This window comes from Phyllobates terribilis, unplaced genomic scaffold, assembly GCF_046119375.1.
Source record: "Phyllobates terribilis strain yellow unplaced genomic scaffold, ASM4611937v1 Scaffold_12__6_contigs__length_324123572, whole genome shotgun sequence".
Classification (NCBI taxonomy): Eukaryota; Metazoa; Chordata; class Amphibia; order Anura; family Dendrobatidae; genus Phyllobates; species Phyllobates terribilis.
Window position 1 is genome coordinate 149,551,129 of NW_027362772.1, and position 25,728 is coordinate 149,576,856.

Genomic DNA, 25,728 nt, shown 5'->3' on the forward strand with positions numbered 1-25,728 from the left:
AGGAAGGGGAGTATGTTGAGGAAGAAGAGGAGGAAGAAGAACCTGTGCCAGAGCCACCAAAACCTGCACCTCCTCCTCCAATGGTAGCGCCACCACCACTCCGAAGAAAGTCATCAGCAAACTATCGCTCCTATGCCACTGAACCATATGCCAAGGTAAAGAAAGATGAAATATGTTTTGGTCTGTTTCAATGTGCATTTTATGTTGTGTGTGTCTGTTCAGCTGAAATTATGGGGAAATAAGCTGATAATAATTGTAATGAGCCCAGTTGTAGCTCTAAAGCAGAATTATACATATTTCCAAAAAGTAGTACACCAGCTTCATCAGGTCTAAGATCAAGTTACAAATGGTTGAAGTTTATATTGTGAAACTTGGTGATAGCTTTATGTAAATAAAGTAATATGATTTTTTTTTCTCAGCGAACACCAAAGATTTCGGCATCTCGGAAACTGCAACTGAAGGTAGTAATATAAATATATAATGGGAGTAAATGCCAGATTTTTGACCAGGACTTGTTTGAATGGTGTGACTTTTGCTATGCAGCAATCCTTCATCTATTCACCAAAGGTGACTAAGAAGACTGTCTCTTTCTCGACAGAAGACCAGTCACATCCATGCTATTCAAAGATGGCCCATTTATTTAAATGGGAACTGTGTGTTGCTTCATTTCTCCTGTGGTGGCGCTGTAGAGAAATTCAATACTTGTTCTATAGATCACACTTACCTGAGTGTGTCAACAGCGGCAAAAAATATAAACTATTACTAATTAATTTGGGTTGTTATAAAAAATAAAAACAAGTATAAGACATTTAAAGAATAAAGTTTTGTTTTTTTTATATTTTTTTTCCAGCATGAAAAGTTATGAATCTTTGAAAATCACTTTATAAGGTGAACTCTCTTAATTCCTTTAACAACTTTGCATATAAGTTGCTTCCAAGCCCTTTCTTTTCCAGTCTATTTGCATTCAGCTGCATTGATATCAGAATTTATAAATTTGGAGTACAGAGGATGGCAGTGAAAATGACAGTGCCTGTCTCCTCCTCTATCACTGCCATCATGTGTACTCCAAATTTATAATTTCTGACATCAATGCAGCTGAATGCTGGTAAATAGACTCTTACATGAAATTGTTTTAAAGGAATGAAGACAATATCCCTAATACAGTAATTTGCAAAGTTTCATAACTTTTTGCTTAAATTATTAAAAAAAAAGGAACATTTTGTAACTCTTTAAATAAGCACTAAATCTATAGTCAGCTCAGCAGCATTTAATGTCAGTAGCTCATATGCATTGAATTGTATCTGGTGATTCTTAGACCTGGAGATAAATGAGGACACCCTGTTTGTGCTCAGCCTCTCCTCTCAATGGCTGATAACAGTGAACAGCAACAGAAAATGGAGTTCAGATGGATTTTAGATTTCATTTTCCTTTAACAGAGTGCATTTGATTTACCCAGTCACATGTGTGACTTGTCCTGGTAATATTCTTTATTAGACTTTCACAATTATTTGCTTTAGAGTCTGATGCTGCAGATTGCTAAGAATGAGATGGAACATGAAGAAGAAGAGCGAGCCCAGGAGAAGGAGCGCTTCTTGTCCGAACATTGCGAGGCACTACAGCTTTCTGGACTGTCTCGTTCTGAACTGCAGGTAAAGAAAAATACTTACAGGCTAGGTTTTACTTGTGTACATATATATATATATATATATATATACCATATATACGCGAGTATAAGCCGACCCGAGTATAAGCCGAGGCACCTAATTTTACCCAAAAAACTGGGAAAAATAATTGGCTCGAGTATAAGCCTAGGGTGGGAAATGCAGCAGCTACTGGTAAATTTCCCCGTCCTGGTAAATATTGCCCACTCATCACCAATCCTCGTATGCATGGCCCCCTCATCCAAATCCTGGTATGCATGGCCCCCTCATCCCCAGTCCTTATATGCATGGCCCCCTCATCCAAATCCTGGTATGCATGGCACCCTCATCCCCAATCCTGGTATGCATGGCCCCCTCATCCCCAATCCTGGTATGCATGGTCCCCTCATCCTCAATCCTGGTATGCATGGCCCCATCATCCCCAATCCTGGTATGCATGGCCCCCTTATCCCAATCCTGGTATGCATGGCCACCTCATCCAGTATGCATGGCCACCTCATCCTCATTCCTGGTATGCATGGCCCACTCAGATCCAATCCTGGTATGCATGGCCACCTCATCCCCAATCCTGCTATGCATGGCCACCTCATCCCCAATCCTGGTATGCATGGCTCCCTCACCCCAATCATGGTAAGCATGGCCCATTCATCATCAATTCTGGTATGTATGGCCCATTCATCACCAATCCTGGTATGCATGGCCCCCTCATCCCCAATCCTGGTATGCATGGCCACCTCATCCCCAGTCCTGGTATGCATGGCCCCCTCATCCCCAATCCTGGTATGCATGGCCCCTCAAATCCAGTCCTGGTATGCATGGCCACCTCATCCCCAATCCTGGTATGCATGGCCCCTCAGATCCAATCTTGGTATGTATGGCCCCCTCATCCCCAATCCTGGTATGCATGGCCCTCTTATCCTCAATCCTAGTATGTATGGCACCCCCATCCTGGTATACATGGCCTCCCATCACTGTACACATTAAAAAAATAAACACTTCTACGCACCTTCCTCCCCTCTACTCCAGCGCTGCTCCAGTTCTTCCAGCACCAGCCCACCTCCGCTTCTGAACAGCGCATGACGTCACTGCCATGCACCCTTAGACGCTGAGGTGAGCTGCGGGGATATTCACTCCTCTTCACACCGGGACTGTGGGAGTGGAGAGGAGTGAATATCCCTGTTCTTTAACAGTGTGTGCACAGTGTCAGCAGCTCAGCGATCCTGTGTGCCCGCTACTAAAGAGAATGCATATTCATCCTTCTCCACGCCCATATATATATATATATATATGTATAGATACTCAACATATTATTATATTTATATACTATATATATTCTCCTGACTCCTGACACCATCTGGGCATGCTCCCAATCAGATGGTAGATGATGTCTTTGGTATTTCCTCCCAGACCAGGATTAGGGCATCCGAGAGCTCCTGCACAGTCTGTGGCGATACTTGATGTCATCAGATGTACTGATAACGCTTTGCTTTTCCTGATATCTGGTCTTTCCCTGAATTTGAACTCTCACAATGTTGCATGGTAAAAAGCTGTGAGCCACAGACTGTATTATAGAGGATAAAGGCTATATTTATATATAAAGTTCTTCTTCTTCTTTATAGACACATTGTACTGATACATAGAGATACATCGCTAAATACCAGTACATCTCTATGTATTGAATGAATAAATAAATGCTGTATACTGTTCTGGGGGGTTGTGAGGGCACCACATTGTGTGTGTGAAACTGCGGGTGCATCATACTGTGTGTGGGTGCATCATACTGTGTGTGGGGGCATCTTACTGTGTGTGGGGGAATCTTACTGTGTTTGGGGGACTGTGAGGACATCATACTGTTTGTAGGTGCATCATACTGTGTGTGGGGGACTGTAGACACATCATACTGTGTGTGGGGGACTGTGGGGACATCATACTGTGTGTGGGGGACTGTGGGGGCATCTTATTGTGTAGGGGGACTTTTTTATACCAACCAAGATTTATTTACAAATCGTAACCTACCAACAAATGCGTAGGGGGACTGTAGGGATATCATTCTATGTACGTGGGCTTTTTAGGGAATCCTACTGTGTGGGGAGGGGCATCATACTGTGTATGGGGTGGCTGTGGGGTATCATACTGTGTTAGGGAATAGAGGCCACAGGCTGGTACTGCACATCCACCCCCTATTAATTTGAATAGGAGGCAGATGTGCAGTACCCAGCCGTGGCCACTATACAGTCAACAAATCTGTGCCGAGCAGTTCCTGCCGACACCGGAAACAACTGATCGGTGGTGGTGTCAGGTGTTGCACCCTCATCTATCTGACATTAATGACCTATCCTAAGGATAGGCCATCAATATTAAAGTCCCGGACAACTCCTTTAAAAATTTTAGGGTAGCTACATGAAGCCACCACTAGATGGTGCTAACTTCACATGAATTTATAAAGCTAGTCAGCTCCCTCTAGTGGTGGCAATAGGCAGCTGTCAGTGTAACTGTAAGCAATGAAAACAGTTCAGTGCTGGACACCATAGCTAATGTGCCATAATCCAAGTAAATGGTGGTCATCTCTTTAACAAAAGTTTCTTATATTTGCAGGCTTTGTGCAAAGAACTCCATGGAAAGATTGATGTTGTGGATGAAGAAAGATATGACATGGAAGCCAAAGTCAACAAAAACATTACTGAGGTTAAAGTTCCATAAACTAAATGTATACTTTTTTTGTACTGCATGCATCTTATTCTGGTTGTATGACATCTGACTGCAGCGGTGACGCATTGGTTATCGCGGTGGTCAGTGATTGACTGCAGCGGTCACATTCCCATTCCTGCTTAAAGATGAAGCTTGGGCATTTAGGGTACTACATAATATTGACTACTATGTTTTTAGGAAAATGTCTTCCCCTTCTTCCAAGAACCATAACTCTTTTATTTTTCCGTCCTCATAGCCGTATGAGGGCTTGTTTTTTGCGGGACGAGTTGTACTTTTGAATGACACCGTTCATTTTACCCAAAAGTGTACTGGAAAATGGGAAAAAAAATCCAAAAATTGCAGAAATTGCAAAAAAAAGTGTAATTCCACAATTTTTTTTTTTTTTGGGGGGGGGGGGGTATTTACCACATTCACTATATAGTAATACTGACCTGGTGATCTGATTCTCCAGGTCAGTACGAGTACACAGATACCAAACATGGATAGTTCTTTTTTATTTAAGTGGTGAAAAAAAATTCTGAAATTTGCATGACATTTTTTTTTTGCTTTTGTCACCATTTCTGAGACCTGTAGTGTTTTTCGGGATCTGGGACTGTTGGCTTATTATTTACGACGTTTTTATTGATACGATTTTGGGGTAGATACGATGTTTTGAACACCTATTATTGCATTTTATTGTAATGTTGCAGAGGCCAAAAAAACGTAATTCTGGCGTTTTGATTTACTCTCTCGTTGCACCGTTTACCGATTGGATTAATTTATTTTAGATTTTGCTAGATCGGACTTTTATGAACCCAGCGATGCCAAATTTTATTTACTTTATTTAATAATCCTCTTAGGGGACTTGAAGCAGCGATCTTCCAAACACTTGTGCTTCACATAGCAGTGCATCAGCCCTGCTATGTGTAGCAGAAATTATAATCTCCTATGAGAGCTCACTCAGTTGTCTCCTTTCCCTACTGATACGCCGTAGTTACCAAAATGAACCACTAGGTGGACCTCAGGTTCCGTGTATGAGGATGTCCTGGATAAACCTTGTAGTTCAATGTAATAAAAACGTGACATTCTGGGATTTTTAAAAAATTGGAACCGATAAAAAAGGAAACATTCATCTTCTCAACACGTCTGAGAAAGGACAAGCCCACGTTATTGAGTGGACTTTCCCTTCTACCATTTACTGTTATTTATTTATCATTGTGGTATATTCTTATTCATACTATTTATTGTTTTTATTATTGTTTGTTTCATTATCACCATTGCTATGATGATGATGATTATTATTAATATTATAGTTTTTATTATTATTTGTATTATTATTATTTAGTTATTTTTATTATTTACTATTATTTTTATAGTTATTATTTGTATTTGTATTATTTTTCTAAGTTATTAGTATTAACTATTAGTATTATTATTATAGTTCTTATTATTATTTTGTATTATAGTAGTTATTATTATTATTTATTATTATTATATTTTATAATAAGAAGAAGAACAATTATTATTATTTTATTATTACTACTAATTACTAGTATTAGCATTACAGTTGCTATTATTATTATTAGTTTGTATTATTGTTATTATTTACTATTATAGTTTATTATTATTTGCATTACTATTATTATTTACTATTATTATTATAGCTTTGCATTATTAATATTATTTGTATTATTACAGTTATTATTATTAGTAATATTGTTTTTATAATTAATAATATTTGTATGATTATTATTTACTATTATTATTTATATTATCATCATTACTATTAGTTTGTGCTATTATTTACTACTATTATTATTTTTATTATTGTTTACTATTATTATAGTTTTGTATTATTTTTTTTATTATTATTATTATAGATATTACTATTTTGATTATTATTCGCTATTATTAATATTTGTATGATTATAGTTATTATTAATATTATTATTATGCACCAGTCAGACCATTTAACTTGTTCGGACCATTTTTTTCTGAATTTATAAAGATTTCTTATTAAGCTTACTTGGCAGCGATTTGTCTAGGATAGATGACCCCTTTCCATATGTCGGATTGCAATTTATGGATATTATAGAGAGGTGTCCCCGCATGATTAGCGGTGGTCCCGACCGGCCATGTATGTGTGACCATCCTTCATAGTAGCAGCTGATTACTGGGGAATTCTTCTTATTAAGGGTGGTATCGATTTGGCCTCCGGGGGGCGCTCACAGTTGGCCATTATAATGCCATTACTGTACTGGATCCTCGGTGTCATCCTCAGCAGATCTGTCCGACACCAGAAAGTGACTTTTTTGGGTTCCCCCTTTTCGGAAACAAGAAGTGCGTCTCTTATCGTCTTCACATGGCCCCACTTGTCTTTCTCCACATCCTGACGCCACATCCGGGAGCCTCAGCGGAGAGAAACGATGACTTGTGTTTTATTAGATAGCAGTCTCATCGAGCGAGCAGCGCACTTAACCCATCGCCTGCTGCTACGCTTATGTAACGCTCCTTAGAAATTGCCAACAATATATCAATTGTTGAGTTTTCTCATCTTTTCAACACTTCTATCTGGATCTTGTTATACGGCCAGTTCTCCGTATCATAGGCTGGTTTGAAATTCAAGAATTTGGAAGGGGCAAAAATTGGGTGATTCCAGCACTTCACAATTTACAAAGCAAGTAGAAAAATAAAGAAATGAATATAACAAAGGGGCATCCAATAAATGTATGGAAAAACAACAACACTTTATAAAAAAAAACTCCCACCAAAACCTTTTTTTGTGCTATGTAATCTGAGAGCAGCATGATGTAGGGGCAGAGACCCTGATTCCAGTGATGTGCCACTTACTGGGCTGCTTACTGTAGTTTTAATACAATCAGTGTTTTATCAGCAGGAGATTATCACTGCAGGACTAAGTGTCACATGCCAGGCAGTCCAGATGTGTAACCCCGCCTCCACCACTGATTGGCAGCTGGCTCACAATGCAGTGTACACAGAAAGCAGCCAATCAGTGATGTGGGCGGGGTTATACAGAGCTCAGCATTCAGAGCTCTACTAGATCAACAGCAGAGAAAACAAGGATTCTATCAAGACAAGCAGCCCAGTAAGTGACACATTGTTGAAGTCAGGATTTCTGCCCCTACACGATGCTGCTCTCAGATTACATAGCAAAAACTCATGAACTGTATTAAAAATCAAAATGTAGCAATCTTGGAATTTTCACACTGAAATTGCATTCCATTTAAGTGCGGTGATCCGTAGGGTTGAGCAAAAAAGGTTCGCAGAACCCTGGTCCAGTGGCCACGTCAGTAGTCCACAGCCGCTGGACCAGAGCACTGCAGACCTCATCATACCTGCTAGCAACAATGTGATAGCAAACAGCAGATGAACCACACTTTCAAGAGAATATTTTAACAGGGTTTTTACTATGCAATCTGAGAACAATTTAATATAGGGGCTGAGACCCTGATTCCAGCGATGTGTCACTTACTGGGTTGCTTGCTGCAGTTTTGTCTATCAGCAGGAGATTTGTACTAGTAAACCTCCTGCCATGTAGTCCTCCATAATCTGGAGATCTGTATAACCTCGTCCCCACCACTGATTGGCAGCTTTCTGCCTATGCACAGTGTACACAGAAAGCAGCCAATCAGTGATGGGGGCGGGGTTATATAAAGCTTAGCATTCAGAGAACTGCTAGACCTGCAGCAGATAAAACAGGGATTTCATCAAAACAACAAGTAGTCCATTAAGTGACACATCGCTGGAATCAGGGTCACTGCCTCTACATTACACTGTTCTCAGATGTGGTAGCAATAACCTTGTATCAAATTCCTTTTAAACATCAATATTATAAAGTGCAAAGTGGTTAATCCAGTATTGGTAGTATACCATGCCTTAGGTGTATCATGGGAACATTATTTTGTTTATGATCCTTTGTTCTATGCCCTTCTTTTATTCTTCTTTACTTGTAAATTTGATATTTTGGAGGCATATTGAAGTTATCCGCTATCAATTAGATAGCGGATAACTTCCTGACTGCTGAGTGTCCGACTGCTGGGACCCCGACTAATCCCGAAAAACGGGGGCTCTGAAGAGACCCATGTGAATGAAGCAGCTGCAAAACAATGCGGAGGATAGCCCCTCAGTCAGCTGATTATTCCATTAGAATAGCTTGTAAGCTCAGTACTGAAGCCCCTTTAAGCCACTCTCTGTGTAATATTTCTTTCTTATGCCTAAAGAAATTCCTATTTTGGATTCATATTTTAAAAATACCAATGTCAGATGGCATGAGGCTAGTCATTTCCTTAGTTAGATATCTTCAGCTGCGTAAGGCAGGGGATTTCCTATAGTATCTGCTCAGAAGAATTTATTTTATTTTTTGTAAAATATCATCACAATTACAATATCCAGGGAGCATTCTAAAGTGTATAATCACTTCTCAAAATTTCCTTAAAGGGGACCGTTCAATTGATTTTTTTAATTCAAACCGAGTGCCTCCTCCAATTGTCACAGATCCACTGATTCTGGCTCCGTTTTTCTTTTTCTTCCGTGCCCCTCCATTCCAAAGTTATCCCCCCTGGGAAATAAAGGTGCAAATTTAGTCTTCAATGAACTGGACGTGTACCTGTTATGTTCTGCTACCAAAGCTAAGGAAAGAGAGGAGATCTGTCCCTACTATAGGACTCAGCTGAATCCCTACGATGTAACAGGGAACCTGATCCTGCGATCAGACCTGCTAAAGTCCTAATCTAGTCTGTACGGAGACCTATAGATGTGGGGAGGGAATCCCTACAAGTACTAAGGACTGGGAGGAATATGGGACACCTCCTAACAGAAATAGTAGCAGACAGACGAACAAACAAAATAGATAGAACATAGAGGTCCGTAGGCCAAGCAAACTAACAGAGCTAGATACAGAGCACAGGCTAGCTAGAAAGTAGATATACAATGAAGTCCAGCAAAGCCAGAAGGGCGGAGCAGGATTAAATAGGCCAACAAGGTCATGTGACCAGCAAAGGAAAAAAAAACTAACAGCAAGGTTCTAACAGTACCCCCCCTTCTAAGAGGATCCTCCGGATCCCCTAGGACCAGGCTTATCAGGAAATCTCCTGTGAAACGCTCTGATAAGTCTGGACGCGGAAACATCATCTGACCTCACCCAAGAGTTATCCTCGGGTCCGAAACCTTTCCAGGCCACAAGATACTGCAAACTACCTCTATACCGTCTAGAGTCAAGGATGCGAGAAATTTCATATTCCCCGTCCTCCACCACCGGAGGAACAGAGGCAGAGGCGTCACCATCCGACACAACAGCTTTTTTTAACAGAGAGACATGAAAGACCGGATTAATTCTCCAGGAGGTAGGAACCTCCAACCTAACAGCAGATTGGTTGACAACCTGAAGCACCTTAAAGGGCCCTACAAACTTGGGACCCAATTTCTTAGAAGGAATCCTCAACCGCAGATTCCTAGAGGACAACCAAACCATGTCACCAACAGCGAACAAAACCTCCTGTCGTTTCCTATCAAAGTAGTCTTTAGATTTTCTGTTGGCCTCCTGAAGATTACCACGCACATCCGTCCAAACTCTTTCCAAATCACCGGAAAAATTCTCCTCCTCAGGCACGGCAGATCCCAACTTGGAGAACGACCCAAACGACGGATGTCTCCCAGAACAACAAAAAAAAGGCGAACAACCAGCAGAAGAAGATGTATGATTGTTCAGAGCAAATTCGGCAAGTGGCAGAAACTCAGACCACCCCTCTTGATTGTCTGCCACAAAACAACGCAAGAACTGCTCAACATCCTGGTTTTTCCTTTCTGTCTGGCCATTAGATTCAGGATGATATCCGGACGAAAACGACAAATGAATTCCCAACCTGTCACAAAAGGCACGCCAAAAACGAGCCACGAACTGAGGACCCCTATCAGTAACAATGTCAGTAGGAACGCCATGAAGTCTGACAATTTCCTTGACAAAGGCCTTAGCGAGAGTTTTAGCGCAGGGCAGTTTGACGAAGGGAACCAAGTGACACATCTTGCTAAAACGGTCCACGACCACCCAGATGACAGTAAAACCCTCAGAGGGGGGAAGGTCAGTTATAAAGTCCATAGCCAAATGTGTCCAAGGAGCACTGGGGACCTCCAAAGGACAAAGCAACCCCGCAGCAGGAGTATGTGAGGACTTAGATCTAGCACATATAGTACATTGGCGCACCCACTTAATGACTTCCTTCTGCCATCCAGGCCACCAAAAACTGCGACCCACCAGTCTCTTGGTCTCAGAGATTCCGGGATGACCTGCCAACCGAGATTCGTGACACTCAACAAACAAATCTCTCCTAAAGGTCCCAGGCACAAACAACCTCCCATGAGGAGTGTTAGATGGGGCATTCTCCTGAGCTTTAAGAATCTCATCTTCCAAAACGGAGTCTAAAGCAGCTATCACAACACCTTCTTGTAAAATGTTTTCCTCTTTCTCAGCACCGACTATGGGAGAAAAACTGCGAGACAAGGCATCCGCCTTAACATTCTTAGTACCAGGGATGTAAGTAACGGAGAAATTAAACCGCGAGAAAAACAGTGCCCACCTAGCCTGACGGGCATTCAGGCGCTTGGCAGCATCAAGATATATCAGATTTTTATGATCCGTAAGAACCTGAACGGGAAATTCCGCACCTTCCAAGAAGTGGCGCCAGTGTTCAAATGCGAGTTTAATAGCCAATAATTCCCGATTACCAATATCGTAATTCAATTCAGTCTCCGAAAATTTTTTTGAAAAAAAGGCACAGGGATGTAATCCATCCCCGTTATCCTGAGACAATACTGCGCCAACCCCCACAGAGGAAGCATCAACCTCAACCAAAAACGGCCTAGTAACATCAGGCTGCATAAGGATGGGAGCAGAGGTGAACCTCTCCTTGAGATACACAAAAGCTTCAATGGCCTCAGAAGACCACTGAACCGCATCAGCACCTTTCCTGGTGAGATCAGTCAGAGGTTTGACAATACTAGAAAAATTTTTTATGAATTTTCTATAGTAATTGGCGAAACCCAAAAACCTCTGTATCGATTTCAAACCAATAGGCCTAGGCCATTCCTGCACAGCCTGAACCTTAACCGGATCCATCTCAAAACCTTTGCTGGAGATAATGTAGCCCAAAAAACTAATTCTCTGTACAGCGAACTCACATTTCTCCAGCTTAGCAAAAAGCGAATTGTCCATTAATAACTGTAATACCTCACGTACGCTCCGCCAATGAGACTCCAGATCTGGCGAATAAATCAAAATGTCATCCAAATACACAACCACATTTTTACCGATCAAAGGTCTAAGGATGTCATTAATCAGATTCTGAAAAAATGCAGGAGCATTAGTAAGACCAAAAGGCATAACCAGATTCTCAAAATGACCCACAGGAGTGTTAAAAGCAGTCTTCCATTCATCACCCTCCTTCATGCGCAACAGATTGTATGCCCCCTTAAGGTCAATTTTAGAGAACCACTTGGCCCCCAATAACTGGTTAAACAGATCAGGAATCAATGGCAGTGGGTAAGGATTGCGTACCGTAATTTTGTTAATCTCACGAAAATCCAGACAAGGACATAAACCGCCGTCCTTTTTTTTTACAAAAAAAAATCCAACCGCCACGGGAGACTTAGAGGGCCTAATGTGACCGGCGGCCAAACTTGTCTGTATGTATTCCTCCAAAGCCTTCCTCTCAGGAATAGTAAGGTTAAATAAACGACTCTTAGGAAGAGTCGCTCCAGGGACAAATTCAATAGAACAATCATAGTCTCTATGGGGAGGCAAAACCTGCGATTCTTTCTCAGAAAAAACTCTCCAAAAATCCTGAATAGGAACAGGCAATTCTCCCCTATCCAAAGCTGCAATACGCCCGTTACAACACTTGTCATAACATTTATGGCTCCAGGATTTAATTTCACTGGTAGACCAATCCAGTACAGGATTGTGAAATTTTAACCAGGGCAAACCCAATATTTCTGGAGAAGGCAAGTTATTCAACACTACCAAATCCAATTTCTCATGGTGAACACCATTAATAGTGTTATGCACGCGCCCGGGCTGAGCGGCGTGTGCGTGTGATTGTAGTGATTCCACTGGACCATGAACCGGAGAGTGCCTGGAGGGGCGTGACTAAGTATCTGGCCGATCCGACCAAGATGGCACGACGGCATACGACGCCAGTGCACCAGGGAGAAACCGGGCAGAGGGACCAGGTGCTACTCCAGGTCAAACTCCGGACACGGGGGTTGACCCACACAGGGATTACTGGATCAGGCTGGTTAGGCTGGCGCACAGACTGGAGGGTATAGGCAGGCACGACTGGTATGCAGGCAGGCGGGTAAAGGCAAGCGCAGCTAGAGTGCAGACAGGGAGGCACTAGCAGGTAGGAACACAGGCGGGATAGGACCCAGTACACACTGGGACTCAGGAACAATACAGGTAGAGGGGTACAGGCAAGCACAGCTAGAGTGCAGACAGGGAGGCACTAGCAGGTAGGAACACAGGCGGGATAGGACCCAGTACACACTGGGACTCAGGAACAGGCAGGTTAGGCTGGCACAGACTGGTGGATATAAGCAAACACGGCAGGTATGCAGATGGGTGGATACAGGCGAGTATGCAGGCAGGGAGGTACTGGCCGAAAGGACGGGCTGGAGCACAGAAAGGTTAAGACCCAGTACAGACTGGGTCACAGAACCGCAGATGCGGTAGACAACCACAGCAGAGAGGGAACGCCCGAAGCGGTGGGCAAGAACAGAGCAGGACGGGGCTGCAGGAGCAGCGAGCACAAGCAGGGCAGGACAGGACTGCCGGAGCAGCGGGCAGAAGCTGGGCAGGACAGGACTGCCGGAGCAGCGGGCAGAAGCAGGGCAGGACAGGACTGCCGGAGCAGCGGGCAGAAGCAGGGCAGGACAGGACTGCCGGAGCAGCGGGCAGAAGCAGGGCAGGACAGGACTGCCGGAGCAGCGGGCAGAAGCAGGGCAGGACAGGACTGCCGGAGCAGCGGGCAGAAGCAGGGCAGGACAGGACTGCCGGAGCAGCGGGCAGAAGCAGGGCAGGACAGGACTGCCGGAGCAGCGGGCAGAAGCAGGGCAGGACAGGACTGCCGGAGCAGTGGGCAGAAGCAGGGCAGGACAGGACTGCCGGAGCAGTGGGCAGAAGCAGGGCAGGACAGGACTGCCGGAGCAGTGGGCAGAAGCAGGGCAGGCTAGAACCGCCGGAGCGGTAAGCAAAGGAGTCAGAGCAGACTAGAACCGCCGGAGCGGTGAGCAAAGGAGTCAGAGCAGGCTAGGCTGAGTAGGGGGGACAGGGCTCTGTTCACACGGAACAGACAGGAAGGGAAAGGCAGAGCCAGACACCCACAGGGTACTAGCAGAGAAGTAGCGAGTGGACCACAAACTCACAAACGGGAGTACAGAGACAACAAGCAGGAGTTAGGTACGAGTTCAGACTCTGCAGAAAAAGGAAGGGAACGGACATAGAGGCAAAACAGGTAAAGGATAGGAGAGAGTTCAGACTGGAACTGAGTGTACGGAGGAGACCGACACTGCAGCGGAATACAGGAGCGGGTCTGGGAATACGGCCCCCAGAGAGGCAGGACGAACAGGCAAGGCGCGTGTTCAGACAGGACAGACAAGATACAGGGGCAGGTCTAGGTAATCGGCCCCTAGAAGGCAGGAGGAACAGGCTAGGAGCGTGTTCAGACAGGTCAGACAAGATACAGGAACGGGTCTAGGTAATCGGCCCCTAGAAGGCAGGAGGAACAGGCTAGGAGCGTGTTCAGACAGGCCTGGAAATACAGCCTCCAGGATAGGCAGACAAGAGAACACAGAACGGGACCTGGCACCTTCAGAGTGCAAGCACACACTGAATGAAACACTATGCTCAGGCAGGAATAGATGGGAGCAGCTGAGCTATATACCAGGTGACAGACAGCAATAGGCTGAGGACGCACAAGGGGTGTGACCCACAGCAGGTACAAAAAGCAGGAAGTGATCGGGCGCCACCCTTAAGCAGCAGAAACAGACACAAACAGACAGCATGGAGGGAAGCCAGAGAGACATTCTGGACAGGAGAACAAGTGCGCGCTCTTGCACAGTGGGAGATGGACCACTATGCAAGGACGCCGCCAGGTATGTTACAGTACCCCCCCCCTTACGCCCCCTCTTCTTCAGACCTGCCAGAATCTTCCGCAGGGAATTCGAGGGCCAATTCTTCACTTCGAAGAGATCACTTCCCCTGTCCACCGGAAAAACTGGTCTCCTCTGGGTAGCTAGGATGCTACCTCCCATCCAGCCACCCTTAGCAACAGACGAAACGGGTGGAGTACCAGGAACAGCACACAAGGAAGTCTCTCTCCACATATTTTCAGGTGGCACCCCAGAGGGTACAGGAGACAACTGGAAGTCCTCCACTGGGTTGGAGGGGGACAGAGACTTGGGGGTAATCTCTGCTTCGAGGTACATCTTGTCAAGCTCACAGGAAGAAATAGACGGGTTATCAGGTACATAATGAGGAAAAGTCACTGTCTCTTTGTTTTCTGGTGGTACCCCGGAGGATTCAGGAAACAACTGGAGGTCCTCCGCCGGGTCAGAAGAGTGCAGAGGCTCAGAGAAAACATCTGCTTCAGAGTACACTAGGTCGGACTCACTGGACGAAGCAGGCGAGGTATCGGGTACCGAGTATAGGAAAGTCTCTGTCCATTCTCCACCAGGTGGCACCCCGAAGGGTTCTGGAGACAACTGGCGGTCCTCCGCCTGGTCAGAGGGGTGTAGAGACTCACGGGTAACCTCTGCTTCAGAGTACACTAGGTCGGACTCACTGGACGAAGCAAGCGAGGTATCAGATCCAGGATATAGGAAAGTCTCTGTCCATTTACCACCAGGTGGCACCCCGAAGGGTTCTGGAGACAACTGGAGGTCCTCCGCCTGGTCAGAGGAGTGTAGAGACTCGGGAGTAACCACTGCTTCAGAGTACACTAGGTTGGACTCACTGGACGAAGCGAGCGAGGTATCAGGTACAGAGTATAGGAGAGTCTCTGTCCTTTTGCTACCAGGTAGCACCCCGAAGGGTTCAGGAGACAACTGGAGGTCCTCCGCCTGGTCGGAGGGGTGTAGAGACTCAGGAGTAACCTCTGCTTCGGAGTACACTAGGTTGGACTCACTGGACGAAGCGAGCGAGGTATCAGGTACAGAGTATAGGAGAGTCTCTGTCCTTTCGCTACCAGGTAGCACCCCGAAGGGTTCAGGAGACAACTGGAGGTCCTCCGCCTGGTCGGAGGGGTGTAGAGACTCTGGGGTAACTACCACTTTGGGGTACCCATTGTCAGGCTCACAGGACGAAGCGGACAAAGTATCGAGTACCGGGTGTAGAGAATTCTCTCTCCATTTGTCATCGAGTGGTATCCCGGAGGATTCAGGAGGCAACAGGGGGTCCTCCGCCAGGTAGTAGAGGTGCACAGACTCTGAGGTAACCACAGCTTTGGAGCATCCTTGGACATGCACACCGGTTAAAGTGGGTGAAGCATCTGATGCCGGGTGCAGGAAGTTCTCCTGTGTGGAGTCTGGATGGGCAGAAGTCTCTTCGGGCAGGAGAACTGGTGCACTACCCACGCACATTACCCGTTGGGGCTTCTCCGGGATACAGGGAGATGAAGCTTCAGTAGGGACTTCAAGGTTGGGGTCAGGAGGTCTCAGGGAGGACAGACCCTGGCGTGACGGCTTGCCTCTACGTCTAGCACGTCTGGACTGCCTCTTGAGGTTGGGAGAAGTATTCCGGAAAGCGTAGTCACCCTGTGAGGATTCTGGGTGGGCAGTAGTCTCATTGGGCTGGAGGACTATTGCGCTACCCACACACATTACCCATTGGGGCTGCTCCGGGATATTGGGAAGTGAAGCTTCAGCAGGAGCCTCCGGGTTAGGATCATCGAAGACCATTAGAAAGGCCACCAGGAAGGCCATTAGGTCCAGGAGGATCGGATCCTGTGTTTCATATAGGGGGTTGATCCATTCCAAGGCATCACCCGCCAGGTAAGACATAATGAATGCCACCTTAACCCGATCGGTGGGAAAACATAGAGGGTAGAACTTGAAGTGTAGCATGCATTGCTCCACAAATGCACGACTTTGTCTAGGATCCCCATAATAACGTAGCGGATCCGCGGGAACGAGAGCAGATAGATCCATCTGGACGGGTGCGTAATTCGCCTGGAACTCAGCTAAAGGAAAAAAAAAATATTTATTTATTTATTTTAATGCATGTATTCGCTGGAAAACTTCTCAGAGAGCGAAGGCCGTGGGGCTCAACGGGAACCATGGCCTGAGCATGCTGTTATGCACGCGCCCGGGCTGAGCGGCGTGTGCGTGTGATTGTAGTGATTCCACTGGACCATGAACCGGAGAGTGCCTGGAGGGGCGTGACTAAGTATCTGGCCGCTCCGACCAAGATGGCACGACGGCATACGACGCCAGTGCACCAGGGAGAAACCGGGCAGAGGGACCAGGTGCTACTCCAGGTCAAACTCCGGACACGGGGGTTGACCCACACAGGGATTACTGGATCAGGCTGGTTAGGCTGGCGCACAGACTGGAGGGTATAGGCAGGCACGACTGGTATGCAGGCAGGCGGGTAAAGGCAAGCGCAGCTAGAGTGCAGACAGGGAGGCACTAGCAGGTAGGAACACAGGCGGGATAGGACCCAGTACACACTGGGACTCAGGAACAGGCAGGTTAGGCTGGCACAGACTGGTGGATATAAGCAAACACGGCAGGTATGCAGATGGGTGGATACAGGCGAGTATGCAGGCAGGGAGGTACTGGCCGAAAGGACGGGCTGGAGCACAGAAAGGTTAAGACCCAGTACAGACTGGGTCACAGAACCGCAGATGCGGTAGACAACCACAGCAGAGAGGGAACGCCCGAAGCGGTGGGCAAGAACAGAGCAGGACGGGGCTGCAGGAGCAGCGAGCACAAGCAGGGCAGGACAGGACTGCCGGAGCAGCGGGCAGAAGCAGGGCAGGACAGGACTGCCGGAGCAGCGGGCAGAAGCAGGGCAGGACAGGACTGCCGGAGCAGCGGGCAGAAGCAGGGCAGGACAGGACTGCCGGAGCAGCGGGCAGAAGCAGGGCAGGACAGGACTGCCGGAGCAGCGGGCAGAAGCAGGGCAGGACAGGACTGCCGGAGCAGCGGGCAGAAGCAGGGCAGGACAGGACTGCCGGAGCAGCGGGCAGAAGCAGGGCAGGACAGGACTGCCGGAGCAGTGGGCAGAAGCAGGGCAGGACAGGACTGCCGGAGCAGTGGGCAGAAGCAGGGCAGGACAGGACTGCCGGAGCAGTGGGCAGAAGCAGGGCAGGCTAGAGCCGCCGGAGCGGTAAGCAAAGGAGTCAGAGCAGACTAGAACCGCCGGAGCGGTGAGCAAAGGAGTCAGAGCAGGCTAGGCTGAGTAGGGGGGACAGGGCTCTGTTCACACGGAACAGACAGGAAGGGAAAGGCAGAGCCAGACACCCACAGGGTACTAGCAGAGAAGTAGCGAGTGGACCACAAACTCACAAACGGGAGTACAGAGACAACAAGCAGGAGTTAGGTACGAGTTCAGACTCTGCAGAAAAAGGAAGGGAACGGACATAGAGGCAAAACAGGTAAAGGATAGGAGAGAGTTCAGACTGGAACTGAGTGTACGGAGGAGACCGACACTGCAGCGGAATACAGGAGCGGGTCTGGGAATACGGCCCCCAGAGAGGCAGGACGAACAGGCAAGGCGCGTGTTCAGACAGGACAGACAAGATACAGGGGCAGGTCTAGGTAATCGGCCCCTAGAAGGCAGGAGGAACAGGCTAGGAGCGTGTTCAGACAGGTCAGACAAGATACAGGAACGGGTCTAGGTAATCGGCCCCTAGAAGGCAGGAGGAACAGGCTAGGAGCGTGTTCAGACAGGCCTGGAAATACAGCCTCCAGGATAGGCAGACAAGAGAACACAGAACGGGACCTGGCACCTTCAGAGTGCAAGCACACACTGAATGAAACACTATGCTCAGGCAGGAATAGATGGGAGCAGCTGAGCTATATACCAGGTGACAGACAGCAATAGGCTGAGGACGCACAAGGGGTGTGACCCACAGCAGGTACAAAAAGCAGGAAGTGATCGGGCGCCGCCCTTAAGCAGCAGAAACAGACACAAACAGACAGCATGGAGGGAAGCCAGAGAGACATTCTGGACAGGAGAACAAGTGCGCGCTCTTGCACAGTGGGAGATGGACCACTATGCAAGGACGCCGCCAGGTATGTTACAAATAGTGAGAGGAAATTCACTGACCTTGAGAGTAATATTCTTCAAAGGGGAGCCATCCACAGAAACCACAGCAATGGGGGATGATAAAGGTTCAGGTTTTAAATTGAGTTTTTCCACGAATCCCCCATCAATTACATTCAGTGTAGACCCGCAATCAACAAACACCCGAAATTCCATTAATTTTTCCTGAGCAATCGTGGAAGCAGCTAAAAATATACCCTTGGAATTTAAACAGGCAATACGGGCGTGACTGACCATTTTTTTTTCTTTCTTCATACGAAGCTCACAGCCTTTAATCAAATGACCAGATTTTCCGCAATAGAAACACAAGCCTTCCGAAAAACGATGGTCTTTTTCTTGAGAGCGAGGTGCCACCGATCCAATCTCCATCGGTTCACCACTGTTAGTACACACATTATCATAACCAGAAACTGACATAGCAGAGGATTTGCTCTCATTAACCCTAGCACGCAGTCTTCTATCCACCCGTATAGCTAATTGCATAGCCTGTTGCAAATCTTCAGGTGTAGGATAAGCAATTAGCAGGTCTTTAACCCTTTCACTGAGCCCAGCAAGAAATAGACTTTTCAGAGCAGAATCGTTCCACCCTGTTTGAGTGGACCAACGACGAAAATGTGTACAATATTTTTCCACATTACCTGATCCTTGTTTTAAACGTCTCAACTCAGTCTCAGCTGATGCGACACGGTCAGGATCATCATATAATAGTCCCAAAGCAGAAAAAAAACTATCCACTGATCTGAAGCATGAATCACTAGGTTGCAAAGAAAAGGCCCACTCCTGAGGCTCTTTGCGCAAAAGTGACATTATGAACCCTACGCGCTGGGATTCATCCCCAGAGGACTTGGGTCTCAAACGAAAATACAATAAGCAAGCATTTTTAAATGAAAAAAATTCTCGATGTTCACCAAAAAATAAATCCGGCAAACATACCTTAGGCTCCAAGAAATATGCTCCAGGACAGTTACTCACGTGCTGACGGAGCTCGGCCACTTCCAGAGAGAGTCCCTGCAGGTGTTTAGCCAAATCCTGAACCGACACCATGATGGAACAAAAAAAAAAAATCTTTCCTTAGAGAATTTGCAGGCTGGACTTACTGTTATGTTCTGCTACCAAAGCTAAGGAAAGAGAGGAGATCTGTCCCTACTATAGGACTCAGCTGAATCCCTACGATGTAACAGGGAACCTGATCCTGCGATCAGACCTGCTAAAGTCCTAATCTAGTCTGTACGGAGACCTATAGATGTGGGGAGGGAATCCCTACAAGTACTAAGGACTGGGAGGAATATGGGACACCTCCTAACAGAAATAGTAGCAGACAGACGAACAAACAAAATAGATAGAACATAGAGGTCCGTAGGCCAAGCAAACTAACAGAGCTAGATACAGAGCACAGGCTAGCTAGAAAGTAGATATACAATGAAGTCCAGCAAAGCCAGAAGGGCGGAGCAGGATTAAATAGGCCAACAAGGTCATGTGACCAGCAAAGGAAAAAAAACCTAACAGCAAGGTTCTAACAGTACCATAGCACTTCTCTGTGGGTGTGGCCATGTTTTGATTGGCCAGCATCAGAGGAGAAAAAGCCAACGCCCACTAAGCAGTTAAAGGGAAAATTTGCACCATTATTACCAGGGGGGATAACTTTGGAATTGAGGGGCACAGAAGAAAAAGAAAACCTGTTCCAGGATAAGTGGAGCATCGGCAATAGGAGGAGGTACATAGTTTAAAATAAAAATCCAGTGAAAGGTCCTCTTTAAATGGGTTGTATAAAAAAAAATCCATTATGCCATATTGGAATAACTACAAAACATCCTGGATACAGTAAGATATTCCCACGCTTGGGGAGTTATCCTGGGAGGTCGAGGATATGTCTTGACTTCAACTGTATCTGTGTCATCAGATGGATTAGGAATCCATCAGATCCCTACTCCCGCGTTCAATCTGGGTAGAGTCTGAGGGACCTTCAGGTCAGGTGACATTCTCAGATCATGAGACTGGCAGCATAGAGGCTGGACACACAGGCAAATGGGATGCTTGTGTTGGGGGCATCATACTGTATTGGGTGGACACGGGGGTCATCATACTGTGTGAGTGATATTGTAGGGGGCCATAATACTGTGTGTGGGGAAAACCATAAGGGGCATACTGTTGCGTGGGGGGACTGTAGGAGGCATCATACTGTGTGTGGGTGTCTATGGGGGCATCCTACTGTGTGTAGTATTGGCATCTCTGCCCCCTGACAGGCAGAGACGCCGTCCCTCTTACCGCAACTCTCCCGGCCCCGCGTCTTCCGGCCCTCCTGCTGCTGCTGCTGCTGCCGGCGCGTGCAGCTTTCCGGGCACTGTGTTTAGGGCGCGCACGCTCCCTCCCACTTAAAGGGGCCGCGTGCGCCGTCCTAAGGAGTCGCCAGCCAATGGCCGGAGGACCTCTCATATAAAAGGCACCTCCTCCAAAATGGAGGCGCCCGTGCAAGGTTGTAGCTTTGTGTCCTAAACTCTGCTTCAGCCCTCAGATCCCACTGCTAGCCTGACTACCAGTCCAGTACGCCAGCCTGATTACCAGTCCTGCCCGCCAGCCTGACTACAAGTCCTGTCCGCCAGCCTGACTACCAGTCCATTCTGCCAGCCTGACTACCAGTCCAGTCCGTCAGCCTAATTACCAGTCCAGTCCTCCAGCCTGACTACCAGTCCTGTCCGCCAGCCTGACTACCAGTCCAGTCCGCCAGCCTGACTACCAGTCCTGCCCGCCAGCCTGATTACCAGTCCTGTCCGCCAGCCTGATTACCAGTCCTGTCCGCCAGCTTCACTACCAGTCCTGTTCGACAGCCTGACTACCTGTCTCCGCCTGCCAAGTGTACTCTCCTGCCCGACGGTCTGCCTACGATCCAAACCCGCCAGTCTGTCTATGGGCCTGGCTTGCCTGCCTACCCGGAGAATGTACCTGTTACCTGCTGTGCCTATCCGTCAGCCTACCTGGAGGCTCCTACCAGTTACCTACCGTGGCTATCTGTCAGCCTACCCGGAGGCTCCTACCAGTTACCTGCCGTGCCTATCAGTCACCCTACCTGGAGGCTCCTGTCTGTTACCTGCCGTGCCTACCCAGAGGCTCCTGCCAGTTACCTGTGGGAGTCACCTGCTCTCATACAAGGACAGGCCCAGAGTAGCACCTGATCCCTCTGCTCGGTCCTTCCCTGATTCACGGAGTCGATTGAGCCGCTGTACGGCCTTGGTCGGTCCGAGTTGATACCTAGTCACGCCCCTCTGGTCCCTCCTTGCACCGCAGCACAGAGGTTCCACCAACCTGATCCGTAACACTGTGTGTGGGGAAATGAATTGTGGGGGAATTATACTATGTGTATTGCATCATAATTTGTGTGGGGGAATCTACTGTGTGGGTGTCATGCTATGTGTAGAGGAATGTACTGTGGACATCTTACTAAGTGGGGCTATTGTGTTTAGGGAGAAATGTGGGTTCATGAAAGGGCTACCATACTGTATGGGAACATGAATGGGCTTCATTAGGAGCAATATTTCTGTGTGTGGACATATATTTAGGACTGGGTGAGGTTAGGGTACTGGCTCAGCATAAAACAAAATTACCCCGGTGCACTCCACAGTATGTGGCCATCTTTTTTATTTTTCAAAGTTAGGAGGTAAGTCTATTAGGACTCGCATAAGCCAAAGGGAAAACCCTGATAAGACCCCCGCTGGTAGCCAGGACAGAGAGCCATTAACAAAGAGCAATTCTCACTCTGGAGTAACTGGCATGTTCACGTATTATACAATCATTAATTTTGGGGGGAAAAAAAGTTAATGGAATACTCTTGAAAACACTCTGTTATTTTTACTTTTTTATAGTATATAATCAGTCATATAATTGAGCCCTTTTAACAGCAAATGGTCTCTTTTGACTTTACAGATTGAGGACTTGAATCAAAAGATTTTTGACCTCCGTGGAAAGTTCAAACGCCCAACGCTGAGAAGAGTGCGTCTATCAGCCGATGCCATGATGCGGGCGCTCCTGGGCACCAAGCACAAAGCTGCCATGGACCTAAGAGCGAATCTCAAGCAAGTGAAACAAGCCAAAAAAGATGATGTAGATAAAGTAAGTCTGACTGTTTCCAAAATTTACTTTTAAGAATCAGAGACTGGGCTTTTCAGCCGTTCATAAACAGTTGCGTAACTAGATGGGCCTCATGGGCCTCAGTGCAAAATATGGACCTGGGCCCCCCTGCACGTTGGTCAGATGTATGGGACCTTGAAGCATTCTAGATCCTTTAAAGACATATGTGTTCACCCTCCATGTAGTAAAGTCCCCATTCAGGCGCCTTCCTGTAATAATGTCCCCCTGTCCTGGCCACTTTCTGTAATAATGTCCCCCGTCCTGGCCACTTTCTGTAATAATGTCCCCGTTCTGGCCTCCATCCTGTAATAAAGTCCCCTTCCTGGTATAATGTTCCCCAAACTGTGCCCCTTCCTGTTATAATGTTCCTTGTCCTGGGCCTGTTCCTAGTATAATGTCTCCATTCCCGGTATAATGTCCCCTATCATGGGTCCCATCCTGGTATAATGTTCCCCTTCCAGTAATAATGTCATCTATCCTGGACCTCTTCCTGGTATAAAGTTCCCTGTCCGTGGCCCCGTACTGTAATAATGTCCCCCATCCTGGCCCTCTCCTGTAACAATGTTCCCCATCCTGGTATAATGTCCTCCATCATGGACTCCTTCATGGTATAATGTCCTCCATCCTATAACAATGTCCCCCATCCTCGGCCCCTTCCTGGTATAAAGACCCTCCATCCTCGGACAAACATCAGGCGCTGGCGTTGAATTGTATAGCAAAAACACACTGCTGATCATAAAGCAAGTTTTTTTTTCCATGTCTCCCTCTACCCCAAAAAAACATTGAAATTTAACTTCTTTGATGTAGATTTCTTGTGGAAACTACATACAAATCAGCATTAAAGTCAAAATGCTGCAAAATAAAATAACAAAAACGCATCCATAACCGCATCAGAACCCAATGTGAATATACCCACAGATTTAATCTTGTAGAGTGACAAGTGACAGTACCTGAGCAATAAATGTGCCGTAATCATGGTGTCTGTCTGGCATGTCATCTAGGAAATACGTGAAGCTGGAGACTGGAGAAAGAACGTCGATGCTCTCAGTGGAATGGAGGGAAGGAAAAAGAAGTTTGAATCGTCCGGGGCCGTGCAGGGTTAACAAGGTATCATTGATTTTATATATTTTTACTCTCAACCTTTTTATATATACCATAGTTTTATTATAAAATACAACAATTTTAGAGGTTTTTACTCTTGATTAGTGATGAGCGAGTATGTTCTGTTAACCCTTTTGGCGAGCATGCTCGGGTGCTCGCCAAGTATCTTCAGCGTGCTCAGGCGCTATGTTTTAGTCACTCCGTGCTCATGATTTGCGACTGTTTGACAGCTTTAATACATGTGAGGAATGCCTAAGAAACAAGCATTCCTCACATGTATTAAAGCTGTCAAACAGTCGCAAATCATGAGCACGGAGTGACTAAAACACATCACAGAGTATGCTGAAGATACTCGGAAAACACCCGAGCATGCTCGTAAATCTCAAGTAACGAGCATGCTTACTCATAACTACTATTGATGTATAGAACAGATATATAAAATTAATCATTCACGACATTGCCATCCTCCTTCTACTGTCACAATAGCCCTTTGTCTTATCCCTGCGTTGTGTATGGTGGTAATTGTTATTTTTTATACATTTATTTTACGTATCATCCCTTTTTATCTTTGCTTGTTATTTCTCTTAGGTCAGAAGTCACACATAATGAAGTTACACCGGAAATTGTCTGACCGGCCAAGATCCCCTGTTCCTTTATATTTTGTGCTTGTGACGAGAGAATAATCAGGTTACATCCACATGTTGTCTATGCTCTGTATTAATCATTGCAAATAAAACGCCCAAAGTGTGTATATATCGAAAATATGGTATATGAGTCTGCACTTATTAAATACTAAGGGGGTTCATCTATTACAAGAATCCTCTGAAATGTGCTATTCAACTTATGGTGACATGAAATGATGACTTCATGTACAAATACCCTTCAGTTTTTGTCACTTTCATTAAAAATTACTAAAGTCTTGCAAATTTTTCACCTCTAGAAAAACCTAGTCTTGCTGCCCCCAAACCTAAAAACAAGGCAAAACTACTTTTAATATGTCCAGGAATGTCTCCTGAACTGTAACTTGCCATCCACTCTTTTTACGTAGGTGTTTCTCTTCATCAGCATACTGCCAGTACTATAGGTGCTGGTACTTCTTTACCCTGACTTTCCTGTATGCATTGCCCCTACTATTGGTTTTTCAATTGTTGGCCCTGAACTGAAAAATGGCTTCTCTATTATGCTGGTATGCAGTTTGACAGGCAGGAGCTCAGGAGCAGAGACAAAGACCTGCTTACTTCTTCCAGTAATGCGTCTCGGGGGCTCTGCTGCTGGAGATGGATTACACTTAACAACAGGCAGTGGACAGTAAGTTAGACAAAAAGAGAGATATTGTGGCTGGCACTTTAGAGTAATTTATAAGGGGGTAAGGCAAGATATATTTTACCTGTAATCCCTTACAATATATAAAAATAGGGACTTAATTTGACCACATGGGCACTCATTTGTTTGAATAATATCATGTCATACCAGATTTCTCCTGCAATGACTAACGCTTTGGCAAACGATAAGTTGATAACCAAAGTAGCTTGACTTTAAGATTATGTTCACATGTGGCATTTTTGCAGTGTTTTTTTCTGCACCCAAAACCTTAAACCCCTTCCCCAAGAGGAAAAATGCTGCATACAGATATGTTGTGATTTACATGTATTGTTTGCTGTATTTTTCATGCATTTTTTTGGTACATTTTCCATGTGGATTTCATTTCTGCTTTTGTCTACAGTAGATGTTAAAACAGTTAAGAAAAATTACGTCTGTAATGGCATACACTACAAATTTTAAGTAAAAAAAATAAAAGTTTTATAAGCGTTTTTGGAG

At 46.0% G+C, this 25,728-nt stretch overlaps 1 protein-coding gene across 1 annotated transcript; it reads left to right on the plus strand.

Moving 5' to 3' along the window:
- Nucleotides 1-24,672, plus strand: TNNI3 (troponin I3, cardiac type). The gene is made up of 7 exons (XM_073657778.1): nucleotides 1-155; nucleotides 420-461; nucleotides 1,518-1,649; nucleotides 4,257-4,346; nucleotides 22,606-22,791; nucleotides 23,811-23,916; nucleotides 24,499-24,672. The coding sequence occupies exons 1-6, from the start codon at nucleotides 81-83 to the stop codon at nucleotides 23,910-23,912; spliced, it is 627 nt and encodes a 208-aa protein (XP_073513879.1). The 5' UTR covers nucleotides 1-80; the 3' UTR covers nucleotides 23,913-23,916; nucleotides 24,499-24,672.
- The last annotated feature ends 1,056 nt before the right edge of the window (nucleotides 24,673-25,728 follow it).

What these genes read in the sequence shown, in the direction of transcription:
- TNNI3 (XM_073657778.1), top strand. Translation starts at nt 81, where the DNA reads ATGGTAGCGCCACCACCACTCCGAAGAAAGTCATCAGCAAACTATCGC. An exon ending in CCACTGAACCATATGCCAAG is followed by an intron (nt 156 to 419) that starts GTAAAGAAAGAT and finishes TTTTTTTCTCAG; the next exon opens with CGAACACCAAAGATTTCGGC. An exon ending in AAAAAGATGATGTAGATAAA is followed by an intron (nt 22,792 to 23,810) that starts GTAAGTCTGACT and finishes CATGTCATCTAG; the next exon opens with GAAATACGTGAAGCTGGAGA.